Raw genomic sequence first — 27,855 nt, 5'->3', positions numbered from 1 at the left:
TCTAATCCTTTTGTATGTCATTCACTAACTTACTGGATTCCCAAAGCTTTGTTTTGATAATACATAATCCTAGATGGATCCTTAACCACAGCAAGAATTACTTGGTTAACTGCATTATGTCTGTATGTACGCTTATGAGAAAAGCATTGTATCACTAAGATGTTTTATATCAAAATTGCATTCTCATCTATTTTAATTTCTACATACTTAATGGACTATACATTATGTGCAATAAGGGGGGATGTATGCAAATATCTCTTTACATTTTCACATGTTGAGAATCTACTCTCTAATGCTTCTCAAATATGTTTTGTCAAAATGTGATTTCCAAATCTCACCAAAAAAGATCAGAGATTTGTTTAAGAGTTTTCTCTTCTCAAATAGATAAGAGAATAGAATAAATAGTTCTCTTCCTCTCTATTGGTTTACCCTCTATGTCTTTCATCGTTGAGAGAAGGAAAGAATGCATTTCATGCTAAAGCATACAATGCCATTATACATAAGAAAAGACACTTTAGAAGTTCCCATTATTTCGATCTAACAAAAAAACCCTTATTGATTCATGAGCTTTCCCTATTAATATTATTGAACCGCCACGTGACAACATGATGTCTACATGGGCAACACAATCTATTTGATTTTAGGTTCATTTAAAAATATTCTTCACATGTAGTTTATAGATCATGCTTCTAAGCATTTTGCTCCTAAAACTATGGTTTTACAAATCACTTTTAACAATGCAACGGTTGAAAAATGATAGCATTGGCTTAAGATGATGCTAATAACATATCCGTCTACTCATTTGTCTCCCAGGAATCAAATATATTGTTATATCTTGTGTTTATATTCACTTCCAATTAATCTTCCAATATTATGTTCATCTTATCCACTTAGTGAGAGAGAGATGGAGGTTAAACTTCAAATGCAATGTGTGTGTAATTTAAAGACAATTCATGCATACATATATTGTTTTAAATATTTGAGAACCGAAAGTATCTCTTATAGTTTCTCCGAAAGTATATTTTATAGTTTCTCCAAACGTATATTTTATAGTTTCTCCAAAAGATATATAGTTTTTGGTAACGAGTTGTACATTGTACACATTTGGTTCATCGCCATTTATTTTCATTGTCCCTTAGTTACAGTTATTTTCTTCAATGTGTGTGACGTGTGTGCTCAATGTTGTCCTAGCACGGCTTCACATATCACCTATGTATTAAAATTCATTGTACCCCTTTTGACGTGTGTCATAAGATCAATGACCTGACTAAACTTCTGGTTTACCTAAATCAACCAGCTAAATGCATACATTAGAACGTACAATCGTCTTATGAGAGTCCATTGGAGTGAAGTGTTGAGTTTGGAAGGATTGATTTCCACTTACATATGATCTGACAATATCATTTTTCTCAAGAGTAGAGTTCGGACTTTGGAAACCTTCAATTTCCACTTACATATTCCATTTCATTCCTAGTATTGGGAACGTTTGATATCTATACTTTCTTGTGTCGAGAGGTTCATGATTCTTATAAAAGTAAACCACAAGCACCTTTGACGATATTAATTTGACGCAATTTTAAGAAACTCAAATGGCGAATGTGCTCATGAAGTCCAAAAGCAACAAGGTCTAGATTCAATAGATTCTAATGTTTAAAATTGAGCTCTATGGTTCGAAAATCAACGTTCTATGCTTAAAGCTTGGACAAATTGGCTTTGAAAGAGTAGATTCTAAAAAAGTAGTGTCTCAAAATAATATCTAGAGATCGATGCCCTTGAATCAAAGGGATTTGCTGACAATACATAACTTCAATATGATATAATTCAATATACATAATTCATATTGACATTCTCAGTTGACATAATGGAAGGAGTTTTGTTTTTGGACAAAAAAACATCTAGAGTTTCTAACTTTCTTGGAAGCTAACAAAATGATAGAAACATAAATGTGTAACACACAAGCTAGCCTACATAAGAGAAACACTTGGTCAATAACCTATAAGAGAAACACACGGTGCACATAGGCCTATTGAATGAAGTGCTAAGTCATTGTTTAGTGGTTTTCACGCTCATTATCTCAGCAACGTATGTGTATATTGTTCCCTATGGCAAAACAAGAAACCAATTGATAATGTAGCTCTAAGCTCATTGTATTCTTATCAGGCATTAATAAAGTATGTTATTCTAATTTGTTTGTGTTGATTGTAGCAAAGACAACACCTTCATGTGTGGGGTAACATTATTGACTAGAGCAATAGATACATGACTTTTGACAATTTGAGACGCAAGTTTGTGTGGCCACCTAGTACCTCCAATTCATGATGGCATCCTTTATGTTGTCGAGACTTTGTTATAATGTGCCCATAGAATACGTATCGAGCCCATGAAGATTAGAGTATTGGTTAGATATATCTACCAAAAGAGTTAAAACTAGAAATTAAATGTTACAATGACTACATTTGTAATAAAAGACAATACAATATTCTAACACCATGACCATGTAGGACCAGGTCAGGAGGGCCTCAAACACTATATTATATACGTAATTTAGTATCATCCATATATAAATTTGAAAAATTAACAAGGATACGTAATCATTGATATTGCGGTAGAAAAACCAATTAGAAAAGCAACAACTAATAGATCTTATAGAGTTTATCAATAATCTTGATCTATGCAAACAAGAGTGAAAGGATAATCCCCCAAAACAAATTACCAATATAATGCACAATCACAATCGAGAACACATATATTTATATGCACCTACCAAAGAAAATGACTTTAGCATCAATTAACGGAGGAATAGTTCATTATAATCATGCCACAAGGATTTTCAATATATGGGACATAGTTGACTATTGTCACGCCATATGGATTCTTAAATACGGGACATATAGACCATGGCAAAATATAGTTATTCATAAATGAATCAACCAACCAAGTTAATGACTTCTTTTACTAAATTCACTACATTACATGGATACTAAAGTGAAAACATAGATGCGGTTAAAATTTAGGAAACCTTTTTCTATTTCAAATATTTTTTTATCAATCAATGCTACTTTACCTTTTCATCCTCGTTGTTGATCTACTCCACAATCTTCATAGAAATTATTACTAGTCATGTGATTAAAGTGAAGCAGATTATGCACTTCAAATTTCGATCATATATATTTTTGTTCATCAATGCAAACTCCTTTCACCTTCCTTTGTTCATGTACCCCATGATCCTCAAGAGACATTATTGCTCACCATTTCATTAGACTAAAGGCGCTTATGCAAATCTTAACTCACGAGAAGGAGAGATAACATGTTGTTTGTGTTTCTTGCTAACGGCTATCTACATGGACAAATCACCATGCTTTGAAGTTTATGTATACACTATGCTATCCTATATAAGGTTATTTTATGCACATAGCATTTGAATAAGAATAATTACTCAAGTTGCAACACGAGTCATGGATTCATTATTAGATCTCTCTCTCTTTCTCATATCCTTTATTAAAAATGAGACACATACAATATGTTTATTTTGGTCCGTGGTCACATTTGACCTCCTAATAGATCATTAAAATTTCTAATTCTAATTTTTGGGAACTAGTTTTTGGAAACACTACAATATGCATGAACACTTTATAACACGTACGAGTCACGACTATTAGCAATGGAAAGTTGTTTGAAATGTAAAGGAGTATATTGTTATTTCATAGACTCTATGAAAGATTTTGACATTGTGCCTTGAGGACATGTTTGGAGACACACAGAAGAACTTGAGGTACAAAATGAATTTATGCTTGCGATTTATCAAATCTATGAGAAGGTGATATGTTGTCTCTATATGAAAGATGAAATTTCAGTTTTCTTTTCCTTTAGCACTATTGTTGTTAAGCATTGATGCACTCTCAATAGCTTTGATTGGTTTATGCATTGATGAATTGGAACAAATGATTCATAAGTTTATAAAGCATGAAGGCATCAAAGAAGATATCATCATAAATGCAATTACCATGATTTTGATATCTATCGAGATGGTGTTGTATTTTTTTAGTCAAAATAAGTATAAGTCATGTATTTATTGTGTACAATAATGAGCCACTTGAAATAATAAAAAGCTCTAAATACCTTCATCTTAAGGGTTACTCAAATCTCAAATGTAATGAATGAGCTACCTTGGATGTGTGAATGATGGCTTAGTATGCATTTGAGAACATATGCAATTGAGGAGAACTTAATTACCATGTTCTCAAGGAATACCTCTTTGATACATAAGGACAACAATGTTTCTTTGTGGCGTTGAACTTTGAAGTATGGGGCAATAAGATCCCTTGAAAAGAGTTTAAAAATATCAAAAAACACTTTCTTATGACCTTTCTTAAACTCATGCTACAAATGCCATATGTGCTCATACGTGTTGAGAATGGATCACTTCCCATTTAGATCATGGGCATGGAAAGGGTTATAAAATATGTGCTTTAGGTTCAAGCGAACCCCTCACATTGACTTCCTAGAATTACACGGGAAGCAAGTAAAAATATTTTTAAAATACTTAAAAGGAATTTTTTTTAACCTTGAACATCTATCTCTTGTGAAAAGTGTGATGAAAATAACAACTTATCATAAAATGGTAGCTAGAGGATGTGGGTGTGAAAAGGATAGATTACATATAAGAGTTAACTACAGAGGGTGTGTACCAAAAAAATAATTTAGGCATAGTAAAGGGGTTTGAAAAAAACATTTCCATACACCAAAAAGAGTCATACGTAAAAGGGCGAGTGTGGTTCTGTTATAGGGGGTCATTACTTGATCAATTTTTGTGAGGGTAATGTATCAACTTGGGATTAGGGTAAAGGATAAATCAAAAGCTCAATGTATGGAAGTTACTTATATTGGTAACCTATCTACCTTTTATATCATCAAGGATTCCTCTATTTGTTAATGTGTTATGACAATTCCAACTCAAGCTTTTTGCGATCTATGTGGGACATCTTTGTGTGTGTGTGTGTGTGTGTGTTGATATTGGGGTAGTAATCGTGACTATGAGGCTCGGGACATTGCCTCGCTTATATCTCATTGCATAGTTGTTGGGTGTCTCGCGTTTTGTCAGATTCTTGTGCACATTCATCGAGGTGGATGTGTGGAGGGGTGTTCCCACCATGGCACATAGAGAGGATGCACCACCATTAGGGATCGGCAACGGTTCGGTTTAGGCTTAGCCGGTTTGGCTTGATCCAAGCCAAACCGACTAAGCCTAAACCGTTTACAGGATCTCAAACATGAGCCGAGCCGAGCCAAGCCGGTTCACAAACCGGTTTAGGCTAAACCAGTTTGTGAACCGGTTTGGTAAACGGCTTGTAAACCGGTTTCTAAACCGGCTTGGAAACCGGTTTAGAAACCTCCCTCTCTCTCCCTCTCTCCCTACCTCCCTCTCTCTCAAATGATCCACTATATACTATATACTATATACTATACATTGTACAAGCTCTCCCTCCCACTCTCTCTCACGTCTGTGGTCTCGACTCTCTCTCCCTCTCCCTCTCTCTCCCCTCTATGTAGTTCCTCTCTCTCTCTCTCATGTTTATGGTCTCGACTCTCCCTCCCTCTCTCTCTCTCTCTCTCCCCTCTATGTAGTTTCTCTCTCTCTCTCTCTCTCTCTCTCACGTCTATGGTCTCGACTCTCCCTCCCAACTCTCTCTCTCTCTCCCCTCTATGTAGTTCCTCTCTCTCTCTCTCTCCCTCTGTGTAGTCTCTCTCTCTCTCTCTCTCTCTCCCCTCTGTGTAGTCTCTCTCTCTCCTTATATGTTGTCTCCCTCCCTCCCTCTCTCTCTCTCTCTCCTTATATGTTGTCTCCCTCCCTCTGTCTCTCTCTCCTCATCTATGTAGTTCTCCCTCCCTCACTCTCTCTCTCTCTCTTTCCCCTTGTCTGTTGTCTCTCTCCCCCTCTCTAAAGTTTATAAACGGCTTAAACGGTTTATCCGGCTTGAGCTGGTTTGGCGAGGCTCAAGCCAAGCCGAGCCGAGCTCAAACCGTTAAGGCAAGTTCAAGCCTAAACCGAGCCGAGCTCAAACCGTTAAGGCAAGTTCAAGCCTAAACCGAGCCGAGCTGAGCCGAGCCGCTAAGCCGTTTTCAAGCCGGCTAAGCCAAACGGTTTAGGCTTGAGCCGAGCCGTTGCCGATCCCTAACCACCATTACCATCATCATGGTCATCGGTATCATCATCGTCAAGGGGGAAGGATTGTGACCATGTAGTGGTACTAGAGCTTACAGAATGGGGGTCATACACTAAGCATTGTGAGTGTTGGGCTAAAAGTCCCACTCTACCCACTTGTATCCTAGTGTGAACACGTCCTCACAGTTAGGGCAAAGTTACCCTAACTATATAAGTGAGAGACTAAGCATTGTAAAAGTAGTTCGACGGTAAATGTAAGATAGTCTTCGTTGAGCACATCATTCTCTCTCTCTCTCTCTCTCTCTCTTTGGTGAAAACACACAATTATATTAATAAATGTGTGTGAAAAACACTACTTACAATACGTGTGACAATGAAGTATGGTCACACACTAACCACACTACACTATATGGGTAGTGGAACATGTTGAATTGCCAATAGGCAAGACGAACACTCCACCGAGGAAAGAATTTCCACTTGTTCCAATAAAGAAAATTGCCACATTAGTACTCCCTTCAACTTTCGTAGATATGCTTTCACTCCATGTCTACCATCGAATACAAAAGCGTTGCGCATGTTCCAATTACAACGCAATCCCCAATACCTCAGAAACAGGAAAACAATCTCCATCTCTGATTTTGGGTCAGCCTGTGTAAATTGTGCAAACACCCATTGTCTAGGTGTCAAATAACTCCGTGATAAAACTTGCCAAATTTGACAAGCAATTGGACATTGTATAAATTGATGAGTACTATCTTCTCTCTCTCTCTTCGTGCAATTGTCTACTTTCATCTTCTTGACTCTTATCATAGTGCACACCCTCTTCACTACTTGTGTTGTTTGCTAGATTGATTGACAGGTCCTCAATCATCTTCTTCTACATATTATCGACAACAAGTGGTATCAGAGCGGCTTGTAGTTCGGCAACAACAACAATATAAATTTGAGAAGGGAAGAAACATGTCAATCTCAACTCCAATAGAACATGGCTTCTACATCCAACACAGGAGTAGAAATCCGAAATTTCGAAGGCAAAAACTTTGCCCTATGGAAGGAGATGATGCAAGATGTACGAATCATCCAACGTCAAATCGAGGCAATATGGCACACCAACAAGCCAACCTTGATGACAACAAATGAATGACGCTCCGTGGATGAAATAGCTAGGTCGACCATCCGAATGCATTTGGCTGAGAACGTCTACTTCAACATGGCCAAAGAGACGTCAACATTTGCCTTGTGGGAGAAGCTCCAAGCCGCTTACGAAAAGAAGTCATCCTCATCGAAACTCATACTAATTAGGCAACTATTCAATATGAAGATGAGAGAGAGCTATCCAACGACCTCCCACATCAACACCTTTAGTCGGGTGTTATTCGAACTCTCTTCCCAAGGGATTAACTTCGAAGAAGAAGTTAAAGCTCTTACTCTCCTTTCGAGACTGTCGGTGAGTTGGGAAGTATTCTGCATGACATTCACCAATAGCAGCCCAAATCTGAACATGGACGAAACAATCGGACAGGTTCTCACGGAGGATATTCGGCGAAAATCAATGAGTCTCACCATCGATGATTCGACAGAAGCTCACTACTCGACTGAGCTTGCTGGAAGAACCGGTCGAAGCACCAGTCGCCTGAGGAGGAATGATAATCGACAACGGTCAAAGTCACAAAATAGCAAGCCGAATGCTTCCTGCACTCATTGCAGAAAGGCCGGCCACAACATTGCCGACTGTTGGTCGATCAACAAAAGGAAGGAGGGCAGACGAAGATTCATCCTTATCCCTCAAAAAATTTGTTTCATTAAGTCCACATAAACCATCTCGCCGATTACCACCAAGTTCTTGTACAAATAACACCAAAATGAGTATAAAATGTTTTCTCATCCCCTCATATATCTGCTTCAGCCCCCACACCATCATCACTCATCCTCTCTCATGGGAATATGCTATAAAGACAAATAACTATGTGACAAAAACGACAACTAGATCCTGTTTGTTGCAATCCCTACAAAACCTAAAATCGTCTTCATTCAATCCACATCAACATCAAGCCGACCATCTTGGCATGCCACCAACTACCACCAACAGCATGTATGGACAACAAAAAAGAAAGAGTCGAAAAAAAATTCCTCTCCTTATGACAATCTGCTTTAGCCCCCACATCAGTATCACTTATCCTGACAAAAACAACATCGTTCATCTATGGTATCTCATGTTGTTTGTACTAAAAACGGTGCCGGTGGCGGGAACAACCAACGAGGTGGTACGTAATTCCACTTGACATCAACGACTGCATCCAACATAATAGGAATAGATGACCAAACTTGACGAATTCTCATTCTTTTCTTATTTAAGGTGTGTTTCCAGAACCCTTATAACTATCATAATTACCTTTAACCGTATTGTACCAATAAGTCCCAAAACTTGATCCACGATGTGAATGTTTTCATCATTGTATAGCTCAGAACACCTAACTTTCCAAAGAACCCATAACGCCAAAGAGGAGACAATCTGTCATACGTAACTTCGGGAGAAAATTTTGATTCCTTGCAAGGAGCTTGAACTAGGGTATACCTGAAAACTTCTCACATGTAATGTCAAGGAAGAATAATGATGATGATAAAAAGTCATTTGTTGATCCAACAATCCCTAGAAGACTGCACCCCACGTGAAAATCCCTGACCTATACTTACGACCTAGTAGCCTAAGAATTTGAAACCAATTTTTTTTGCAACAACACATTCCCAAAATACATGATGCAATGATTCATGTGTTGGGAATATGTTCCTCTAGTGGGAGGAGTTGATTGTTCAACATAGCCGACAATCAAAGATAGGGAACAACCGACTAGTCGGATGCAAGCTGACAATCGAAGAGACGACTTTGAGAGAGTCAATATGGAGAGTCGACTTGGAGAGATAGTCGACAATAGGCGATTGAGGTGCAAGACACGACTGACTAGCTGATCGGATGGTCGATGACCAGGCTGATTAGTCGGACCGATCCGATAGTTGACAGATGAGTCGACTGATTAGTAAGATTATTATTATTAGATAATAAAAATGGCCATGATTGTAAATAGCCAGTATTGTGTCATAGTATAAATACACCTAGGATAAACAATGTGTGTGTAGACAGAGAATAGTGGAAAACATGTGTGTGATCCTCTGTTGTTGTGAGTGGGACAGAGAAGAGAGAGTGAGAGTGAGAGTGAACGACGCCATACCTGAGTGAGCTTAGACATCAAGAGCCCTATGTGGCTGTTACACTCTGTGGTGAGAGAGTGTTGTAATCTCGTCGTTATGTATATCCATGATATAGTGAAGATCTGTTCTCCCGTGGTTTTCCCTGTCTAGGGTTTCCACGTACAACTGTGTACCTTGTTCATTTTGCTGTTTTTCTGCTCCAAGTTGTGTGTACGCTGCATATCATTATGTACAAAACCACACATAACGCATGGCCGATTAGTCACAGATCCCCTTAGCAAATCACCTACTAGCAACACATAATGAATCATTAACCAACGAAAGTGTAATATCTTGTTCATATATTTAGTTGATCAAAATGGTTTCCAAAACATCGACATATGAGAAGATGAGACATTACCTTCCTCCCAATACTTTTTTCTAGCAGGTACCGACTCGGTCTGCCTCAACAAAAAGGTTCTCCCAAACGCCACCGAATATGTGAAGAATGGGAGGACCTTAGTGGAATTGGCACAAACAATTTCCAACCATAATCTGCTGGATCCCACTATAGATCGCAAGTGGCCTAGAGTGTAAAACCCAAATATGAGATGAATAGTTAGTTATTAAGGGACTAGGGTCAATAAACAATTTTTTATCCAATATAGCAATTACTCGCACTAGTAACTGCTTTGCAGTGGATGTAATTGGAGACTCGTCATCTACTAATGCCAACCTACCATTATCCAAAACTTCATAAAAATAGAGGCTGCCATTTTGATGATATAAACGAGCTCCTATAAGTATATTAAGTGTCGAAAACATACCGTACCAACTCTGAAAATGATCGAACTGCAAAGTTGGCACTGTGACTTTATACACCATGGACAATTGAGATACCATTATGTTTGCCCCTCTTAAGTTAGACAACACATTCCTTGGGTCCTGCGCCAAAGTTTGCAAAAACTTTATCCAATCCGCAACCGTATGAGCTAGACCATTGTCCATTGCAGCCCAAGATAACCTAGGGCGTATACCCAAAACACACACAGCTTCATCCGTAAATAAAGGATTCCATATCAAGGGTTGATGCATGAATTGAGGATAAGTTTTCGGTGGCAAGAAAACAAATGCTTGACGAAGACTTTCCCATGCCCGAAATATTCCATTAAAAAAACGTAACGATCCAACATTGGACTTAGGTAACGGAAAATCTGCATTGAAGAACCATCTAAGACTATCATTCCATTGACCACCTACTGATGGCTTGACCTTATGTAAATGTTGAATCCATAGCTTTTTCCATAACTCCTCTCCTAGCAATAAACTTCGAACAACATGCTTAGAAAGTAAGGCTTTACTTTGCATAAAAGGATCAATTAAACCTAGACCTCCTTTCTGTTTAGATTGTATAAGAACCGACCAAGGTACCTTTGCTACCGAATTGTCTGAAATGGTGTTCCCCCAAATAAAATTTCGTACTAGACGTTGAACTTTAAGCATTATTGACCTCGAAAACAGCCATGTAGATGCTGTATACAAAATCGAGGACAAAAGCACCGAATTAGCTACAACTATACCTCCTGCTAAGGATAGCTTTTCCTTATTCCAGTAGATTAGCTTATTCCTTAATCTTAGCAACAAGGATGCAATCATATCCTTTGCCTTTAATCCCAAACCCACTCTACAACGTACATACCTAATGGACTAACCTTGAGGTATCCAAATGAATACTGAAGAAGGTACATTAACTGGCGGATCTCTAGGAGCGACCCAAAAACGTGATGATTTATCCCAATTTATCAATGCACCAGATTCATCAGAGAAATCATCCACAACCTTTTGCACCTGTGACAAATTTAATTGTGAGGCATGAACTATAGAGTTGTATCATAAGCAAACTCTCTATCCACGCCAGCATTTGACACTAGTAGTGCTAACCCTTTAATATTTACTTATTGAGAATTTAGATGTACAGAAAATGCTTTAGATACTAGTAAAAACAAGAAAGGAGCAAGTGGACATCACTATCGTACTGATCTTGAAATCGAAAATCTCCTACCAATATCCCCTACAAATAAAAGAGAACTATGCGCGTTACGATATAATGTTGATACTCCTCGTACCCATATGTTTGGGAAACCCATCCTAACCAATGTTCCCTCCATAAAATCCTGGTCCACTCTGTCATAAGCTTTTTCAAAATCAAGAAATAACACTTCTAAGTCTTGCTTATGCAATTAAGCAAAGGCCACCATTTCCCAAAAGAGAATAATATTATAAAAAATACTTTGCTCTTACATAAAACCAATATGGGAATCATGAATTAGCTCCGAAAGATAAGGTTGTAACCGCCTATCTATCGTTTTTGCTAATATTTTATAAATAACATTCAACAAGGTAATTGGTCTCAAACGTTGAAGCTCTTCTAATTGTCCACTTGTTTTAGGAATCATATAAGCTAAACCCCCCTTCCATTCTTGTGGCATATTTCCCGAGTCTAATATCTGCTGATAGGCTTTGGTCAATCCATCACCTATCAAATCCCAATATTGGATATACCATTGGACTCCCGACCCATCCAAGCCATGACAAACATCCTTAGCAAGGGCTTTTGTAGCTTTAAGAACCTCTTGAGAATTTAATGGTTGTAAATGACAATCTGCTAGTTGTACAGTCACCCTACTATGAATCCTTGACCATATGATGTCCCTTTTAATCAAATCATCCCCAGAAAAGGATCTAGCTTTCAACAAATTCTCATAATAATCAGAGGCTATTTGCCCCATCTGACTAGAATCCGTGGTATAAGAGCCGTCAAGACATTTTAACCCAGAAATCCTAGCAGTTGTCTTATGATGATTATGCACTGCAAAGAACAGTTTATTGACTTTATTTCCCAACTCTTCCCATGTAGATGATCTATTATGATAATTAAAATCTGCTGAAATCTTTTGTAATTCCAATATCTGGTTCCCTTATTGTACCAATCGGAAACTTATATACCTCGAATATGGTCTTCTCTCTTGCAGATGTTGCAAGGATCTCAATCCCCTATGAAGTCTTCCTATTTTAGTACAAGACTCATAAAATACTTGTTTAGCTTTACAATGAAAAAATTGTTGTGTTTCGCTAATAGCCTTGTGAAGACTAGATAGTGCATAACCATATGAATAGTCATATTTATTCCAAATATTATGCACAATAGGAACACAATCGTGGTTAAGAAACACATAATTCACAATTCTAAACATAGATTTTTTATGTTGCTCCTGCAAGCCTATAACTAAACGAAGTGGTGCATGATCAGAAAAGAAAAATGAAGATAAGATTCCAATTGAACCTCCTTTCTTCCATAAAAACTTATCAGCATATCTAACCCAGAGAAATTGGTATGTGACTGTCTTCTATCCGACCGTGAATAAGCTAAGGAATCTTGCATCCATACAAAAGAAGACACATGCCACAAGTCCATTAAACCTAAAGAAAAAATCAAGCGTTCTCATTCATATAATTCTGAACCAAATAATGGTTGTGATGTGCCTCCTAACTTATCACACCCATCCTCGAACATATTAAAGTCACCCGCAATTGCCCAATGTTCAACAGCCGGTAACTGTGGCATTATGCTCTTCCATAATGTCATTCTATCTCTTGCATGATTTGGTGCATAAATATTCAACAAACCCCACTTCTTTAAACCAATTTGAAGAATTATATAATGACCTCTACCACAAGTCAAAACTCTGTAATGTAAGAAAGAAGATCACCAAATGTCGCCTATTGCAATGAAAAGACCTGTTGTCAAACTATTATCCCCAATTGCAGGCACCTAGAACTGTCTCCACTGGCCTTGAAAAGTTTGTCTTGTTTGCTTGTTTGCTAGACTGATTGACAAGTCCTCAAACATCTTCTTCTACATATTATTGATAGTAGTGAGGAGAGAAGGGATGATAAGGGTATGGATGTGCAAAGTATAGGCCTTTTTGCAGTTGTGCCATAGTTTTTGGTTCGCCATATGGGCCTGATCGATTGCAGACAAGCTCAGAGTTTCAATATTTTTATGTTTTGTGTCTAGGGGCTCAGTTCTAATGTGTTCGTGACAAGACATGGTGTCGGAGCCCAATGACGCCGATTTACAACATGGATGACTTTTACTTAATTTATGTCAAAATAATTATCTTCATCCAATTAATATGATCATCTCTCTATCTTCGCTTGATCCACTCCCCCTATATGAGGAGAAGGGAAGTAACAACAATACAACTTAACGATACTTCATAGCCAAGGGAAAACATAACATGTGTTTGTGATCAACCACATTTTTTAGTGTCAAATAAAATTTAGCTAGGGTGTTCAAATGTAATTTACCTTAGTGTGAAACGTACAAAATAATTAACATAAAAAATAGATTGAGTTGATTTGGAAATCATGAAAGGCCTTCAAACCAAAGTATTTGTAGTAAACAAACTTAAAAAACTCATCAAGATTTATAACGCCTCGAAACCAAAACCCGACTCAAGCTTGACTAGGAGATAGATAGATAGATAGATATCGTCTTCGGAGGTCAAATAGGACATATGAGACCAAAAATATTACATTTCACGTGCTACGTGTGAAAATGAGTATTGACTCTCGATGTTCAAGAACTTTACCAATCAATGTTGCAATCGAGAGTGCACATTGTGGTTGTGAGGGAAATTCGTGCAAGAATTGGGCTTGCGCGAAGATGTGTGGAAAGCATGGTCGAATATGTTCAAAGGTAGAGCATTGTATCAAAGTGTGATACTCATACTCTTGAACTTGTTTCAGGCAAAGTCTGCATAGTCGACCACTCTCATCACTTGTGCCGCAACGGCCCGTCTCACATCGCATTGCATGGATGTTCAATCCCTACATTCTATAGTGGCATCTAGTAATTATGAAGTAATAGAGAGATGAGAACCCAAGCCCTAGGGCTAGTAGTCATTAACTTATCACTGTAAGGTAATTACGTTAGAGAGAGAGAGAGAGAGAGAGAGAGAGAGAGAGAGAGAGAGAGAGAGAGAGAGAGAGAGAAGTTTGTATCGAACCCAAGACATTGGTACTAGTCTAACAATTTACTACCAAGGTAGGATAATTATGAAAAAAGAAGGAAAGAGGCAACATTCTTAGCCAATTTAATTCGATTCATTCAAACATACAACTGATTATGATAAAGTTTATTGTATGGATGCAATGTTTAATCTAGTTCTGCATGCGGCTTTCTGAGGAGATCAACATGCATGACATAATGTTTTATGCCTTCATTCATGTGGTGTGACGATAAAAGGTGTTGGTAACCCTCGGAAAAAGACGCTCATGTCTCCTGATGTCATAGGAACCGAACTCTGAGACGGCCGGCTGGGGCGAGCATGCGTGGCTGGCGAGGCCATTTGGGCCAGATGGGGGGGGGGTACCGGCCGGCCGGCCGGACATTCATTCGTTCATGGTTTAATTGTTTGCTTGTTTGGGATAGATTGATAGGCCTTTTGTCCGCCTGCCTGCCCGAACATTCATTCACTCATTCATTCATTCATTCATGTTGTAAGTGTTTGCTTGTTTGGGATTGATTGAGAGGCCTTTTGTCCGCCCGCCCACCCGGACATTCATTCACTCATCGTCTTCTTCTCCTTCTTCTTCTGCTTCTGCTTCTGCTTTCTGCGTCTGCAACCTTTTTCTTCATCTGGCGCTCAGGAAAGCAAAGCAAAGTAAAGAAGAAGAGCGAAGACATGTTGTCGCGATCGGCGTTCATGGCTGCCGCAGCCGCTGCAGGTCGAGGAGGCGGCTTGGTGAGGCGGGCCCTCAGGAAGCAGCGACTGAGGAGCGGATCCTCAGAGCACAGTGGCCATGGAGAAGGTGGAGGGGGCTGGTTCAGCCCCGGGGATCGGGATGCCGGCGGCTATCTCTTCAATGAGACCCCCCCTCCTCCCGGGCAGTCCCGTAAGTGGGAGGACTGGGAGCTCCCCTACTATGCCACAGGCGTCATTGCCTTCCTCATGCTCTCCATCGGCCTCACCTCCAAGCCCAACACCAACATCGATGTCTGGGCGCATAAGGTCGCCCTACGCCGCCTACAAGAGGAAGAAGAAGCCGAAGCAATAAATACAGGAGGGAAAGAAGACGTCGGAGAAACCGTTGTCGTTGCTGCCGCTGCTCACGCTCATGATTAATGACGCTGTTGTGTTAGCTTGACGATACAGGTACACCATCAAAAGCTATTTTCTTAGCTCTCTGTCCCTATGAAATAATCGATGTCTATTAAATGCTAAAGACCGAAGATCTGAAAGGAATATTATAGTTCTTTCTACTTACTTTCACATACCTTTAGCTGCCTTATCCTCATCCATAAAAATTATGCTTTTTTTTATGGAACTCTAACGGTAGGATTAATTTGATTGAAGTCAGGTTTTTCTAGATTCTTTGGACTTTTTTTTAAACTTGAAGATGCAATGTTTCCATGAAGTTTGATGGAACTGTAACGTGGAAGACTTTAATGGAGTTTGGAGTGTTCTACTCTACTCGAATAAATCACGTTTTGTAGCAACATGCACACTGGAAATCAGAAATTTCTAGGTGCATTTAGCTATTCTTATCTTGTTTTCCATGTATGATGAAGTTTTTCAGAATGTTAACATGAATGTTGTTTACCAAATTCTGTATTTTCCATTCTACTTTACATTCATTAAGCTGTTCTTAATCTTGAATACGGTGTTGATCTACATCTAGTTCTCCATGAATAATAAAGTTTCATGGAACCAGAATGTTTATGGAATTTAGAGTTTCGAAGATTCTGTGTGTATCCTTGTCGTGAATGTACTTTACATTGTCATCTAGCTATTCCTAGCCTGAATCAGCAAGTTATGGAACTGTAACATAAGTATCTGATGAAAAATCAGAGTTTCAATGTTTGTTTAGCTGTTGGACTGTAATAATAGACCATGTATAATCCCAATTTCTAGAAGCTTCACATGAGGATTTGACGTGCATCAGAGTTTTACAGATTCGTGTTGTCTTGAATATGCTAGATATATGATAAAGACCTAAATACATCGAGATCTACATCTTGAATGCATCACATAAAGCTACTCATGAACCCTTTACATGATTTGTTGGAATTAAATATAGTTTTGGTTTTCTTACATATATAAGTAATGCATTGCTAACGTGGAACAAAAAAATTCCATGACCTATCTTATCTAATACGATATGCCAGCATAAGACGGCACCTATTCATCTTATTTTGTGTTATTACAATCAATTGTGTGGGCTTCAGATTTCCTTAAAATTGTTGTTTTCTAGCTCGGCATATGTATATACTTCGCATTCTTTTCCCCTTGATTTTCTTATATTAGTCTTGTAAGTGAACTCTTCATGGTTAGACTTTGATGTGATATTCCATTACCATTCTAGTTACATTTGGCCATGGGAAAATCCATTTTTTGGGCATAACATCAGCTTATGTTTGGAGATAAGTTTTTCCTATTAATCATAAGTATTTTTTATATATTTTTGGACACACATTGTCAATATGCTAGCATCACATCATAGATGGCATAGAAACTCAGCTTAGTAGTCCTCATTATGAATTTGCACCTACTTTCGGGCAATGAGGACAGTGAACAAATTGAGATACTTGAACTTCTAATACGTGAATATTGAGAGGGGAACTTTTTAAGTTCAAAGTCCTGGTTTGTGGCGAGAAAATATAAGAATCGTTTACTGTGTTCAACATGCAAATTGTATGATGAACCAGAGTTACATCCTCAAATCTGGCAAGTATAAATAAACGACTATTTAAAATTACTTCAGAAAATTAAGCATTGGTCAATTAGAAAAATGGTAAGCGTGAACACGGTAATGTGTGAAACATTTTCTGCATTGAACACATATGAGATGTATATATTACATATATTAAAAGCAAGAGAATTTTATCAGAACTACTGTATGCTCTTAAATACCTATATAATAATGAAAACTTATTGTAATTAATTAATGTATATTTGCCTGAATTTCTACCGTAAAAGTAAGTGTGGGAACTATTTCAAAACAATGAGAAAGCATTTGGAAATGATTTCCTAGAACGAACTGAGATGATAAGAACTGCAAGCTTGGAGTTGTGATGGTACGGTTTTGTTGCTACACTTGTTTATGTTTATTTCCTGTTTTCATTTCTGAACAGTAAGAAAGGCAAATCCAACTATTGTGAGCTATTTGCATTTGTCACAAAAGGATATTTTTTTAGCTCTTTTGTATCACGTTATTTTATTTTTCTACTTGGCTTCTCGAGGTCTTGAAAACGGGCAAGCTGATTGATTGTAGACTGGAGAAGTCACAGCTAACTGGTCCAAGGATTGACAGGTGCATAGGGTTCGGATGTGTGTGGAAATGTTTGCTTCCAATTCGAAAGTTTTCTCTTATAAAGTCACTTATGTTAGGTCCTTTGTAAGTTCACTTAAACAATATAGGTAAGTGGAAGCAAAAGAATCGATATCCTTGTGAAGAGGTGACAGTCTATAGCTTTGCAAGCTTCTTCAGAAAAACCGCATTTTGCTAAAGCGTGAAATTAAGTTTTAGAGCTAACAGGGAGTCATTAAAGAGGTGAGGAGTCATTGCAGATTTGCTCTCTGTTCTAGTATGTATTCTGAATGGAGAGTACCCTGGGAGCTTTAAATATGGGTTTGAATGGCTGAAGCTCGAAATTAATATTAGAGCTAAAAGAGAGTCTTAGCTGATTTGCCTTTTCTGCTGGCATGCTTAATAGAGAGTGCCCTGGTAGCTCTATGTGCGGATTTTAATTGCTAAATACACTTCAACTGCTGGCTGGGGTTCTTGGGTTTGAGCTATATTCTCTTCTCTTAATTATCAGTAACGAAGTACCTCAAAGGGTGCCAGACGTTCAGGCCAACTGGAATAAAATTCCTTGTATGGGAGAAGCCTACTTTCCTGTAACTGAAATTAAGTCTGATATGTATGTGCTTGGAAGTTATACCATACGATTGATTTGTGATTATGGATGTGTGAGACACAGCATGCAGAGTGTTTTCTCTTATGTGAAACATCAAAGGTAGGAATAAAATAAATAAAGCATTTTTATGAAGGGTCAAAATTTGTGAAAATTAGTCAATAAATTTGCAATTTCAATCACATTGTTTTGGTCTGCGGGTCTACTTATGTATTATTATTTCTTTTTAAATTTCAGGGTTTTACATGGTGTACAAATTTTTGCAAAAGAGGAAGACAAATAAATGTTCTTTTATCAAAGGAAACCTATGTATTATTCGCATAGGGAACCTCTTTCTAAATACTCTCCTTGTTTAGAAACTTAGATCTTTAACTCTTGAACTTTCGTTTTATGACAAACTAAGTCTCTGTTATAGAAAAGTTAGATATGTATGACCCTTTATTAAATAAGGACCAGTTCGTTATATTCAACTGCGTACATTTTTGGAAACAATTCACAATAAGATTTATACTATATTTTATGTGGCATATGTATATTATATGTGTAATTATAGCAGATGTATGCTTGTGTTTCTGTGCATGCAGTGTAATGTGAAACTTCGAGGGGTTTTAATTCTTTTGCAGTAGAACTTGAAATGGGAAATGAAGTAAACCAATATGTGTTTGTGCTGACTATGGCAACATGAAGCTTTATGTTTACTTGCAGTTCCAGTACTTTCAGCTTGATCTATTGAGCTTGCATCAACTACACATGTTTTTTTATGTCATGTTGGAATTCCCTTATAAGAAGCAAGAAGGGGTAAAGACAGGTCAATCTTCCAAACTATTGACTTGATTCGGGGATAAATATCCAAATACATTATCATGCTCTTAAATTTCTCAGTTTTGTGTTAGATGACTGCTGCACTGTTTGTATAGGTGTCTCCTTTACTTTCGACGACGATTGGATGTAACATGCATATATGAATCTTTGCTTGCTATATCTGGATAATGGAATGACATACTTTCCTGTAATTCAATTGTCTCACATTGATCTAAATGTCCCTAAAAACCTTACAGTTTGATCCTTCTGGTATTACAACTTAATAATAGCTGACAATGAAGTTGATTCTGATATTATAATGTCATTCTGGCTGCAACATTTATAATGAAATTGATGAATGTGATGTTTAGCTAGCAAGCTTTGGAGTCCACAATTGCTTCCTATAATTTAGATACATTTGTCAATTGATTGTTTTCTATTCAAATTAGATGGAGGCTTGAATTTAGTTATTTAACCTATTGAGAGTCAAACTCAACTTCCCTTGTGTGGGAACACACTCTAGGATGCTCGAATGTGTGAACATCCCACCTCCTTGTATAGTAACTAGTGTGTCATAGAAGTTAATGCCCTATGACACCTATTTAGTAAGTAGTTAAATCTCCACCTCTTTCCCAAGAGGCGGTTCTATTGGGAGAACTTATAGAGAGAAAGTGCTACATAAGCACCTTCTCCTTCTCTTTGTTAATTGTTGGATATTATTCTTGTTAATACAGTTTTACTATTTTCTGTATACTCTGTGTTTTCTCTCTCTCTCTCTCTCTCTCACACACACACACACACAACACATTTCGGTGTATAGAATCATTCTCGATTCTTTACATACTATCAAAGCGAAGTTAGTAGCTTAATCCAAGCCCATCCGCCCAGGATGTGTATACGTCGATGTTCACGAAGAATCGGTTGATCGTTGTAGCAACAATCTACATAGTTCGTATCAAATCAATTATCATGAATACTCAGATGGGAAGCGCTCTTCGTATCGAGAAACTCGATAGAAACAATTACGCATCTTGGGAGTACAAGTTGCAGTAGTACCTTGTCGGCCAGGGATATTAGAGTTACGTCGAAGTAGCACAAGAAAAAATCAACCTAACCCAACACATGCTGACCACCTAGCTTGGGAGCAAGCTGCGAGTCACGTGTTGTATTGCCTAGCATCATGCGTTCATGATCATATACTTGGCTACATTCGAGAGGCCAAAATGCCAAAAGAGGCATGGGGAACCTCAAAAAGATATTCGCGATCAACACAACTTCGAGAAGAATTGAATATATAACAAAGGGATATGTCAATTGGTAGCCACACCTTGAAGATCAAGGAGTTGTGTGACTCCCTTGGGTCAATCAATGTTAACATTGACAATGACAAAATGGTTTAGATATGCCTCAAAGGCTTGGCACCTCGGTTCGGTGCCATACGATCGACCGTTCTCGCGAAGGAGAATCCTCCCTCGTTTGCTCTCCAGTCGATGCTATTGGTCAAAGAAAACCACGTCCGAACAAGAGGCAACGAATTAGACTGACAAATGCTTTACACGAGGCAGAGGGCAAGGCCATGGAAGAAGGGGCCAATCAAGCCAAGGTCGAAACAACCAAAGGTAGTCCCATGAGCACAACTTCTTCTACCGACAAGACGTGGCAAACTTGCGAAGCAGAGCGTCTTCTAGAAGGGGGAGCAATTATGTCGGACCTAGACGTCAAAACAACTCTGTCGAGTGTGGATACTTGGCAAATTTGGTCACTAAGAGGCAGAGTGTCAAGGAAGAAGAGTGAGTTGGCCTCCACAACCCAACAACTCACCAACTACGCCTCAAACTCCGACTACGATGCTCATGGGGGAATGTTTGTAATAAGGCACAGAGCAAACTTAATGACGGCCTCCAACCCGGCCAACGCCTCCAACTCAGACAATGTATGGTTTGTTGACTCGGGTGCATCCAATCACATGATGTCTCATAAAGATTGGTTCCAAGAGCTACGAAAGCTTGAATGACCTGACTATGTAGAAATTGGGGATGACATAATTCATCCCATTCAATATGTCGAGAATGTCCCATTCGACGAAGAGGGCAACCAGAGCTACATCAAAAATGTCTTGCATGTTTCGACAATAACGAAGAATCTTGTCTCTATTGGCCATATTGTGGAACAGGGCATGCAAGTTCAGTTCAATGACGGAGGATGCTTTATAGAAAAGGAAGTCTTAATTATCGCGGGAGCCGGAGAGAAGGTCAGATGTTGATTCTTGATCCTCACGAGATGAAATCGGCAATGTTTGCCAAGGGTCATGGAACCAACGTCGATATAGAGTTGTGGCACAAAAGGATAGGCCACATCAATCTTCAGAAGCTCAAAGGAATCAAGCTCAACCTAACATTGTGTGTGAACACACCCTTTGAGAATCTACGAGCACTCAAAGGTCAAGAGTCACACTACATTCTACACATTAACATGTGTCATAAAATCATATTCTATAACACATAACTAATGAGTTCCATGTTCCCCATAACTAATGAGTCTTCACAATCCTCAAGGTTCTAGAGAGAGAGTGGGCGTTGTAGTGAGTTAATGAAGAGAGAGGGTGACCTTAAATAAAGCACCTTCCTACTTCATGTTGTGTTGATTGTGACTCCTTGTAATGCTACATTTTTGTATCTCATATTCTCCTTGTAAATATACATCTTCTTCTTGAGTATTCCATTTTCCATTCTATCTAATCTATCTTGTGTTTTATCTTCTCTCCTCTCTTTCCTCACACACATACACATAACACGCTTCTCTTCCACTTCACAAGAATCATATCCGATTCTTTACAGAATGCAGTCAAAAGGAGTCATCATCTAACTCCTGACCTTTATCGAGAAGGAGATTGCATGCATATGCGAAGCCTACCAATTCAGTAAACAACACCAACAGTTGTTCCCAAAGGAGAGGAACGTGAGCAAAGATACCTTGGATGTAATACATTTAGACATATGGGGACCATCCCAAATGACAACATTCAGTGGTTGCCATACTACGTGTTGTTCATCGACGACTTGTCCAAGCACACCTAGATATTCCCTATGTGGTAGAAGAGTGGTGTTCTTGGACTTCCAGAAATTCAAATAAAAAAGGCAATCGATTGGCATGTCTAATGCTTTCGATCAGACGGCGACAAGGAGTACTTCTCCGACGCCTTCACAACATACCTTCGACAAGAAGGAATCTGACGAGAGTTTACTTGCCGACACACACCTCAGCAAAACGAAGTAGCCAAAGGAAAGAAGTGGCACATTCTCGAGGTGGCAAGGGAATTGATGAAATGATGAGAAACATCTACCAAAATCGTAGTAGGCTAAAGCGGCCAACACATCAGTCTTTCGAATGAATCACTGCACAATATTACCCCCCACGAGAGGTTATATGGAAAGAAGTTGTATCTATCTGACGGCACGATATTCGTCTCGATCGCGTACATACATATTCCCGACAAGAAGTGGTAGAAGCTCAATCCTATGTTGGAGAAAGATATCCTTGACTCAAACAAAAGGGGTATAAGTGTTTCAACCCCTGCACCAGGAAGGTACGAGTGAGTAGGGATAGTCGTATTCGACGAATCAGCATCCTAGTACATAGTCAACTCCGCTCCATTCAATCCAATCCATCGTACTCACAGTTGAGTGCGTGAGCAGATTCGTTTCCATCTGGGTCTTCGTACTTAGGGATTTTGGCTTTTCCTTTTTCCAATTTTGGACTTGGCTGTGACGTGTCCACTTAATTTGGTTAAGATTGGACTCTCCTTTGGCATGAGCATGGTGTCCTCATGTCTTCCTATCATGAGGACACCAAGAGCCAAGAAAGTTTTTATGAAGACAAGGGAACCACCATGTCGCTCCACTCGAGAAAAGAACGTAGTTAGCCGATTTGGCTACGACGACTACATGACATATCACTATGCCTTTATGATGAAGGTGGCGATAGTTCGGGACTCGGGAAACTTTTCGGAAGCCACTAAGGACCCACAGTGGGTCAAAGCGATGAATGAGGACATGCAAGCACTCTCCAAGAACGAGACATGGGATCTCGTCCCCTCTTCATGCCACCAAAAGGAAATTGGATACCAATAGATATTCAAAGTGAAGCACAACGCCATTGCCACCGTTAACCAGTATAAGACCCGGCTAGTGGCAAAGGGCTATGCTCAGACACATGGTGTCGACAACGAAGAGACCTTTGCCCCAGTGGCAAAAATTCCTACAACCAACGGTGGCACCTCCACCAAATGGACATCAAGAACACCTTTCTCCAAGGTGAACTAGAGGAGGAGGTATACATGGTACAACCACCTAGTTTCAAATCAAGTGTAGCACACCTGCAAGCGGTAAGTCGACTCAAAAAGTCTCTCTATGGCCTCAAGCAGGCACCCAGAGCATGACATTCAAAGATAACCCAATATCTTCACCAACCGGCTTCAAAATGTCCAAGTTCGACAACTCTCTGTTCATCCAAAGCGACTCTAGAGCACATGTATTTATCATAATATATGTGGATTTGGTCATTGGAGGGCCAATTCAAAAAGAAAGACATGAAGGAGCTCCATTACTTTCTAGGGATAGAAGTAATTCGGACTCCAGACGGCATCATGATCTCCCAACAACACTATATCCTCAATTTGCTCTTCATGTTTGGGATGACAAAGTGTAAGCCCGTCGCTACCCCTCTCAATCGAAACCTAAAGCTAGATGTCGAGTATGGCAAAAAAAAGTGTGAGCCTACTCATTAGAAGCTTAATTTGTCTAACCAGTTATGCAGTTGGCCCGACCTCAGTTATCCGGTTGGCCTCCTTAGCTAGTTCATGCAGACTCCTTGTGACATTCACCTGGACTGTGCTAAACAAGTACAAAGGTATGTGAGTGGAACCGTGGATTACGCCATCCTCTACAATTCTACCTCACCAATTCGACTCAAAGGGTACACCGATGCCGATTGGGCCAACTACAAAGCCGGCAGATGATTAACATCAAGATTCATCTTCTCCCTTGGTAGCAAAGCCATATCGTGGAGCAGTAAGAAGCAACTGACATACGCATTTTCGAGCACAGAAGTAGGATATAGGGGCACAATTGTTGCTGCATGCGAAGCCATTTGACTGAAACAAATCTTGAAGGATCTAGGCGTTCCCATCAAGGATCTGATTCTCCTCCACTGCGACAACATGAGCAGCATCCACTTGGCCCGCAACCTAGTCTTTCATGCTCGGACCAAGCACATTGAGGAACACTATCACTTCATCCGAGAGTATGTCATGGCCGGACATGTCAACCTACAACACATCAGCACGCACCTGCAGACGACCGACATCTTCACAAAGACCCCGGGAGCCGACAAACTACGTTAGTTCACAACGAACCTAGGTCTTTCTATTTCCGATCAGCCGAGCTTGATGGGGATATGGATAAGGAGCCATGTAACACAAAGTCAAATGGAGCAGAGCAGACACATGAGTGAGCCGGCCATCCACAACCGAAGACCAACCCGAACCAACTATCCGTCGATGGAAAGTTGTGTTTGAAGGGGCGTGTTGAGAATCAAACTCAACTTCCCTGTGTGGGAACACACTCTAGGATGCTCAAGTGTGTGAACATCCCACCTCCTTGTATAGTAACTAGTGTGTCATAGAAGTTAATGCCCTATGACACATATTCATTAAGTAGTTAAGACTCCATAGGCGGTTCTAGTGAGAGAACTTAGAGAGAAGGTGACTGCCTAAGCACCTTCTCCTTCTCTTTGTTAATTGTTGGCTATTATTCTTGTTAATACAGTTTTATTATTTTCTGTATACTCTGTGTTTTCTCTCTCTCACCCTCTCTCAAGTGATAACTTAAGTGCCATACTTAAGACACCACCAAGAAGGTTGAGCTCATATGTGTATGCTTTATTCACACATCGAGACTTGGTGCTTCAATGTATGAATACTCCCTTCTTAGGAAGGAGACACATACCAAGTCTCTTCAATGTATGAATACTCCCTTCTTAGGAAGGAGACACATATCAAGAACACATGTATACTCTAGTCCCATAGGTCAAATTTGGTCACTTTATGGACGATAAAAATTCTAATTCTAATTCTAATTCTCTCTCTCTCTCTCTCTCTCTCTCTCTCTCTCTCTCTCTCTCACACACACACACACACACACACACACAGATAGATACACATTCTGTTGCATAGAATCACTCTAGATTCTTTACATAACCATATTGATGTGGACTTCAGTGAACTAGGCATATGGTGTCACCTACATTATATCTCAACCATTCAAACGTTTTGATTTTGTCTCTATCTATTTGATAAAGGTGTGGTGATGGAATTAAAGATCTGAAATTGATCACATTTTGAAGCGAAGAGAAACTTAGCTTGGGCCATGGGATCAATGAATGTGTCTTTGGTTATTTCCAAACATATATTGTAAATGATTGTACCCTAGTGGTAAGCCACATTAATAGATTAAACTCACAATCTCTTGGTCTCCAATAAATTGGCATACCCATCCAAACTATGGCATGATTTGCCGATAATTTTTTCTCTAACATAGATGGAATGAATGTGCAACAGTTACTACTTGCTGTTAGGAATCAACAGAACAAGGTGAAAGTGTGGCAAAGAATGGAACAACCTAGGATGATGGCTTGCTTGCTCAAAAGTTCAGTTTGTTAGTGTCGAAGGGCTTCTCAAAAATTCTTGGAGGACTTCCCAAAAACTTAGATAGATTGATGTATCGATAGATAAAAGCGAGATAGAATTGATCCTAGTAACTATAGGACAATCAAGGTTTATAAAACATTGGCCAAAATGTGTTGATCAAGTCAATTGCTTTAGGAAAAAGGATAAAATCCCTTTTGGACAAGGTGGATGCGAGAAACATTACACTATTATACATCTTATTGTTACATGAAGAGCAAATATACATGACTCTCTTGAGCAACAAACAAAAATATCTATTTTTGCTCCACAAAGATTTATTGAGCATTTGATACAATAGGGGGTACACGGGAAGGTGCAATAGATAAATGAATGCTTTATACAAGACTATTACAAGGACAATTCAACTAGAGGAAGGTCAAATTCTATATCTAGCTTCATCATAGTGAAGTCGTGGTTTATGAAGGATTGAAAGATTAAATCAATGATATTTAACACCTTTGTAGCATGGACAAAATATTTTGACAGGTAATTTCTCTAGAGGTCGTGGAACATGTGTGACATTGTGTCTAATTGGGGATTATTTGCATTTAAGGGACACAATTCTCTTGGTGATAAAGAAGTTTGATTGACAAGAGCAAATCAACCCTTGGGATACTTGAGCAATGATCTACACATGTAAAGCTTATTGATCCTCTATCCATCAGTACATATAAAGCATGAATACTACCTCTCTCTCTCTCTCTCTCTCTCTCTCTCTCTCTCTCTCTGTGTCTCTCTCTCTCCACAAAATGTTTGAGAGGCAATCTTTACAAGTGATGCATCAAAGAGGAAAATGATGGCCATGCATTTGATCTATCAAAGGATATTCTTCACTATAGAGAATGGGCATCAATCTAAAACATTGCGTCTCTCATGAGCATACCCTAATTGATTGAGTTGTCATCTCCCACAATACCAAGGAATATTTGCTCAAATCATATGTCAATCATACTTATTGAAAGGGCCAAGGGAATGACAAAGAAGGATCTAATATCCAACCATCTCAAATATAGAGGCGAAGGACATGCATGGGTCACAACTTACTCACATTCTTGCTTAACATAAATATTGGCAATCTTAAGCGAGGATCGAGGAATTATCCAGAAAGAGCTCCTAACTCTAAACGTCATTCTTTATCCATATCCACCATTTATTTTTTATCCCTTTTCCTACTACATTCTTCAAACCCATGAATGTAGTATGGGAAACGCTTTGTAAGGCATTTTATCTATAGAAGTCAGTGTATAAGGTCCCCTAATGACGTTAGATGATCATGTAAGACATTTAATGCCAATGGTTGTCATTGAAAATACATTTAATGGCATTCATGCAAAGCTTAGTGCCAAACATGTTCGATTTTTATTTTTTTCTAACACTGGCTAATTGAGTTGAAATTTAATTAGATCATTAGACCTATCTAGCTTGACTAGGATTAGGATTGGGTCATAAGACTAACTTCATTGAAATCTGAAACGGTAGTGTAATTAACCAATTGATGTCAATATAATCGAGAGCTTAAACTGATCTAGTAATCGAAATATGGTGGAGCTATTCACCAAAATGTAATTGGGTCACTCGATTGATTTACGAAATCTAAAAGCTGAACCATTTAATCAATTATATTATGGATTGTTTAATGCTATCTTCAAATATGAAACACTGCAGGCAACTCCAAATTTGAGATCATGCACAAGGATTATTCGCTCCTAAATATAGATTTACGTCATTCAAACCAACTGTACTCTTTTCTACGACCTGAACAGCGCGAATGTGACAACATTACTCTTTGAACAAAAGGAATAGTGAAAAGGTTTCGGAAGAGCATACTATTGATTGGATCTCCAGCAAATTAAACAAGTCCAGGAACATTGCCACGTTTCAAGTATAGCCAGGGCATCTATCTCTGTAGCATCATCGTTAAACTGGTGGCGGTTGATATGCTAGAGGGGTTGAATGACACGTCACAACAAATGAACT

At 38.9% G+C, this 27,855-nt stretch overlaps 1 protein-coding gene across 2 annotated transcripts; it reads left to right on the top strand.

Annotated features, from left to right (window-relative positions):
• The first annotated feature begins 15,062 nt into the window (after window positions 1–15,062).
• Window positions 15,063–18,795, top strand: LOC147868598 (uncharacterized). Of its 2 annotated transcripts, none has more exons than XM_087321323.1 (2): window positions 15,063–15,570; window positions 15,776–16,022. In XM_087321323.1, exon 1 carries the CDS (start codon window positions 15,100–15,102, stop codon window positions 15,538–15,540), a length of 441 nt encoding a protein of 146 aa, XP_087177449.1. In that variant the 5' UTR covers window positions 15,063–15,099; the 3' UTR covers window positions 15,541–15,570; window positions 15,776–16,022. The 2 variants fall into 2 exon arrangements, with proteins under 2 accessions (XP_087177449.1, XP_087177440.1); XM_087321314.1 differs by lacking the exon at window positions 15,776–16,022 and adding an exon at window positions 18,570–18,795 and having other exon boundaries at window positions 15,064–15,570.
• The last annotated feature ends 9,060 nt before the right edge of the window (window positions 18,796–27,855 follow it).

The sequence above is a fragment of the Azolla caroliniana genome, unplaced genomic scaffold (genome assembly GCF_043228905.1).
Source record: "Azolla caroliniana isolate FFs.n. ecotype wild unplaced genomic scaffold, voAzoCaro1.0.p SCAF_1, whole genome shotgun sequence".
In the NCBI taxonomy this organism is placed as follows: domain Eukaryota; kingdom Viridiplantae; phylum Streptophyta; class Polypodiopsida; order Salviniales; family Salviniaceae; genus Azolla; species Azolla caroliniana.
This window is presented reverse-complemented; position numbering and strand designations above follow the sequence as displayed.

Excerpts from the sequence above, each read along its gene's own strand:
- LOC147868598 (XM_087321314.1), top strand. The coding sequence starts at position 15,100 with ATGTTGTCGCGATCGGCGTTCATGGCTGCCGCAGCCGCTGCAGGTCGA.